The sequence below is a fragment of the Humulus lupulus genome, chromosome 3 (genome assembly GCF_963169125.1).
Source record: "Humulus lupulus chromosome 3, drHumLupu1.1, whole genome shotgun sequence".
NCBI lineage: Eukaryota > Viridiplantae > Streptophyta > Magnoliopsida > Rosales > Cannabaceae > Humulus > Humulus lupulus.
In genome coordinates this window covers 12163380-12168981 of record NC_084795.1, presented here as the reverse complement: position 1 = coordinate 12168981, position 5602 = coordinate 12163380, and the positions used below count along the sequence as shown (strand labels likewise).

General features: G+C 35.8%; 1 protein-coding gene across 1 annotated transcript; it reads right to left on the bottom strand.

Moving 5' to 3' along the window:
- Positions 1-937: 937 nt before the first annotated feature.
- On the bottom strand, positions 938-3740 carry LOC133822098 (2-methylene-furan-3-one reductase). The gene is made up of 4 exons (XM_062254320.1): positions 3244-3740; positions 2639-2962; positions 1909-2068; positions 938-1369 (listed from the first exon to the last, which is right to left on the bottom strand). Exons 1-4 carry the CDS (start codon positions 3679-3681, stop codon positions 1104-1106), a joined length of 1188 nt encoding a protein of 395 aa, XP_062110304.1. The 5' UTR covers positions 3682-3740; the 3' UTR covers positions 938-1103.
- Positions 3741-5602: the final 1862 nt, after the last annotated feature.

Below are 5602 nucleotides of genomic sequence, written 5' to 3'. Positions count from 1 at the left end.
CCAATTTTAAAGAGAAAAGTGAATTTAAGCTTCAAAAATGGAGAAACACCGATAGCATCAACCCATTCTTCACCGACAACAATCCACCTCCGGAAGCCCATCACCACCAACCCATTTTTGAAGCTTAGATCTACTCTTTTGTGTTGTGTTGTTTTGTTTTGGGATTATATATGAGTTTGTTATGTTTTTCATAGGTTTATTTTGGTTTAGTTTTTTTTGTTCCAGATTTGGATTTTTCCTTGATTGGGACTTGGTGATAAGTCTCTTTGGGTTGTTCTTTTACCTACTATCAATGATAGTATGGTACTTGTTAACGACTGCAACTACGAATGGCGTATTTGCCTCGGTATATCAATCCTTTGGCCTTGTTGCCCTTTGCTCACCATTTTGATTTATCCATGACTGCAACTACGAATGGCGTATTTGCCTCGGTATGTCAATCCTTTGGCCTTGTTGTCCTTTGCTCACCATTTTGACTTATCCATGAGCTATTGTAATGGACTTGGTCCTTATTTTCCCCTTGAATGAAACTTCTAGACATTCCCAAAAAAAAAGGAAATTGAATGGAAATTTTGTTCTCAAAATAATAAAAAGTTTATTTACTAATATATCATTTACTCAAAATAAAAAAATAAAAATGATATAAATGTAATTGTAAAATAATTTAACTTTATTTCTTTCCTCCACCTATGTATTTCTCTTCTCAATCACAATAAAATTTCGTTGCCGTTTAGTGATTTTCTTGTCGTTTGTGTATCTTTTCAATCACTAATTTAATTGGTGCAATAATTCCCATTTATGGTTATTATATTATACTCCTGCTTTCCAAATCGTTGCTTATAAGTGGTACAAAAACATATTAAAGTGGTATTTTTTTCATTTTTGTATTAGTTCTACATGTGATGATGCTCTAACATTAAAAGCATATATCAGTACGTAATAATCAAAGAAATAATATTACTAAATGGAGAGAACATCTGAACACTTATTCTCAATAATTTATACAACTAACTTTCGAGTGTATGTGCATATAATACATAGCATATAATTCAGATGCCACGAAAAAATGGTTTTTTTTGTTATTTATTTATATATATTTGATCTCATGGAATTGGATGAATGACTACCTTGCCCACTGCTCGGTTGGTTTCAATGTAAGAGAAAGCCTCAACAACCTGTGAAAATGGGAATGGCCCCTTGGAATCTATGACTGGCTTCACCTTCCCACTCTCCAAATATGGATTCAGTTTCTTTAAAGCTTCACCATTTGAAGTGACCACAAATCTGAAACCAGGAGGCGTAACCGCACCTGTTAAGGCCACCACGCTTCCCCCTTCTTTAATGGCTTTTACTGCTCTATCGCATTGCCCTGGCATTGCGATAATATAGAAGATAGATCATATTTTCGTATCATATGGTATCAAAGAGTCAGTCATTCATATCCTACTGAGACACCTAGTATTTTGAGACAGTGTATTCGATGAAATACTATCCTAATCTTAAAGCCAAGATTAAAAGTTTCCTTGTTTTGCCACCTTCAAAATCCATATTTCACAACATGAGAAAAGACTAATATAAAATTATTGATTCAAGTAAAATTTTAGATAATGACTTTATTGAACATTACTCGACTATAATATTAGTTTTATTGGAAGAAATTTTTTATCATGCCTGCCCGGAAGAAAAATTCTGGCTCCTCCCCTGTTACACACCCTCAAATTAGTCTAAAACACTATTTATACTGTTGGGAACCATCAACCATCTCTACCATTTTTTTGGTTGCAGTTGAACCGCTATGGCCTACACCAAGGGGAAAAGAGGCATACATTTCTGTTTTTGCTAACTTACTATAACTATCGAGTTTGAATAAATGCATTGGTGTGCATGCAGTTAATGAAGAAAGCTTACCAATAGCATCATAAACAACATCAAACTTCTCCTGAAGATCTTCAAAGTTTTCTTTTGTGTAATCTATGGCCAAATCAACACCCAAACTTTTCAATAACTCCAGTTTTCCTGTGCTTGCAGTGGCTGCAACTCTCGAAGCACCAAATACCTGCTTTGCTAGCTGTGGAGAACCAAAAACACAGAGGTTGAAGACTTTACCATTACGAGAATACAAACAACATGCAACAGCTTATACATACATTCTCAGTATCTCCATCTAATTGCACATGTACACGTTGGAACATTTTGCAGTCAGTAACTCACTCTCATGTGTTAATTGATGTATATTGTAATAATAATGATTTTAAAGATTCGATTGTGTACAGTATTATTACAAAGAATAAGCGCTAATAAATTAAATAACAAGAGGGCTATGAGCTCAGGAGACCCATTATGTGCATGGTTTGTGCTCCAAAAGAGAAAAAAAAAAACTCTCGTAAATGATTATAGCTCAAAATTTAAACTATGTGAACATGCCTCGAATTTCAATGAGTTGTATGCATATATCTTTTGTTGATTATTAATGAGTTAAGGTATGACTTACTGTGCTCATCATGAAAAGTACATTCTCTGTTCAATTTATTGCTTAAAAGTTACAATAGTTTATTATTATACTATTTGGAACTTAGATTCTAACCGTTGTCGTTTTCCACTGTAATTACAACTTTCTTAGCAATGTAGATAAAGATACCTGAATGACCAAGCTTCCAACTCCACCAGCACCATTCAAAACAAGAATAGATTTGCCAGCTGAAAATCCGGTCCTTTCAAGGCCCTCATAAGCAGTTTCAATGGCTAGAGGAAATGCAGCAGCCTGAGCAAAGTCAAGGTTCTTAGGTTTTAAAGCCAAAAGTTTCTCTTCAACTGCGGTGTACTCTGCAAGAGAACCAAATTGCTTAGGACCATCCAAGGCTTTCTCATGTATGTCTCCATATACTTCGTCCCCTACTTTGAACTCCTTCACTTGACTCCCAACCTTTACTACCACACCAGCTACATCATATCCTGGAACAGTCTTCAAAACCAATAATTTAAAAAATCATCAGAAATTTTCACCCTACAAATTTCATACCCAAAAATAAATTTCTACCCATTACAGCTAATGAATGGGAGAATCTACGAATACCCAGTTTGAGTCTGGCATTTTCTCATCAACCAAACAGACTAAAAAGTAGAAAGCTCGAAAAGCAGCTAATGAATGGAAAATTCTAAGGAATCCCAGTTTAAGTCTGGCAATTTCCCATCAACCAAACAGATTAAAAAAATAGAAAACTCTAAAGAAAAGGAAGAACTTACCGGAAGTGGAGAATCAGTGTCCTTGAACTTTCCCAGTCTTCTCTTAAAGTCAACTGGGTTAAGAGCAGCGGCAGCAACTTTAATCAAGACCTGGTCATCTTTCACTTCTGGGACCGAAACATTACTCTCGAACTTCAAAACATCTACAGCTCCATATTCTCCGTACACCCAAGCCTTCATCTGGGATGGGATAGAAGCTAGTTTTGAGGTCTCTGTGGAGGCAGGGGAGGCTTGGGAACTAGCGGAGACTCTGAGAGCATGAGGAGGAACATTGGAAAGGTAGAGATTGTGGGGTGAGAAGGAGATAATTGGAGAGAAAGTCTTATAGATTCCCGGGAAAGTGATGGAAAATGGGTGAGAAAGTGGTTGTGGATGAAGGGTGGTTGTACGGATCCGGAATTGGGGAGTTGGAGAGGTGAGAGTGGCAGTGGCATACATTGCTTCCAACTGTCCCTAACGGCTTATCTTCTCCACTCTTCTAGACTTTGTAGAATGGGACTGGACTCAATTGACCCCCTTTTTTTAATAGAATTGCCCAGTTACATATTATTACGCCTTTTTTTTTAATTAGAATTGCTATTGGTTACACATATTTAAATTTAATAAATATTATAAAATATTACTAATTTGATATTGGTTAATTAAGATGATAAATAACAATACTTTTTTGAAGGAGTGTTCGTACAAAGTGAGACAGGGTTCGATTCTCACTCGGGCGAAACCATTATTAGTTTTTGTACATTACTTTAACAAAAACCACAAATTTTTAGTGAGATTTTGCACATTGGAAATATGGTGTTTGGCTCTTGCAAGTGGAGTGATCTTAGGATTATGGTATATTTTTTAAAAGCAATTATTATTTTTTAGATATTAATAAATACGGACACAAAGTTTTGTATTATATTATTTCATATAATATAATATTATATTAAATAATGTGATAAAATGTAATTTGTCATACAAATATAATTTGTCACACCTTGTAATATATTATTGAGAGTTATAAAATTGGACACATGTGTGTGCTTAAATGTAACATATTTTGGAGTTGCAAATTTGTAATACCAAAATATTACTCAATAATGTGTAGATTTAGAGTTACACATTTGTGTTTGAATTTTATAGAGTCGTTACGTAATATGATTGTTGAAGACATGTTTTAAACTTTCACGAGGTGTATAGAAGTTACAAAATCATGTGAGAAGAGATTGTGATGTTTTTTGGAAAACTGAAAAATTGGAAGTTGAAATTGCACTGTGGCTGTGGCCATTGATTATCCTTGGTCGTGGCCTGAGGAACAGAGGCCAGTGGCTGTGGCCACTGATACTCCTGGTCGCGGCCTAGGGCGTTGACAACCTATTCCAATTTTGTTTTTTCTCCAATTTGAACGGTTTTAACATCTCAAGTAACTCTCAAATCTTCATGTTAATTTCATAAACATCCAATTAAACATTGGTAACAACCATGAGAGTTGGTGGAATTTAAAATTCAAAGGGTATTTCAAACTTTATAAATAGGAGCTTAATGCTCAGAGATTTACTTATTTATTCTGCAATTCATTGTCTGGGCCTGGTTTATTTGTTAATTTTTTGTTCATAGGATAGATCGGGGATGAGATATGAAGAACTCTGGGTTTTTTTTGAGATTTTTTATGCACCTTGATAGAAATCGATAGGACTCGATAGTATAAGTTAGGTTCTGGATTTGATTGTGCCTCGATAGGTCTCGATGGGACTCGATAGAACGCGATGATATTTCAGGCATATAGAAAGATTTTAGCATATACCTCGATGGGACTTGATAAGACTCGATGCTATTTGGCATATGGATGATTTAGCCTTTGCCTCGATAGGACTTGATGATAGTGGGCACTCAGTTGATTTTAGCACCTGCCTTGATAGGCCTCGATAGGACTCGATAGTAACCAGATGATATTAGGCATATGGCTGATTTTAGCACCTGCCTTGAGAGGACTCAATAATTACCAGATTGTTTTACATTTTTAACATTTTTTTTGTTTTTTTTTGTTTTCAGATGCCTGAATTGATTGTGTCATTGGAGAAGCACTTTCTTAGTCGTGTCACCTATAGGGATAGTGCTTACTTGGAAACCCTTATAGAGCAATTTAAGAGGCACGGGCTAATTGAACGGGCATAGGCATGCTTGTTGGGACAATTCTTCAAGGCTAAGCCGTTTAGTTTTTCTGGGATTCTGCTGCATCAGCTTATGTTGTGGAAGGTGGAAAGCAAGAAGGATGAAGAGGGACACTTCTACTTGGGCAACATTCTCTGCAAATTTGGGATTGCAGAGTTTGCCCTAGTCACCGGGCTGAATTTTGGGAACACCCCGTCCCCAGACA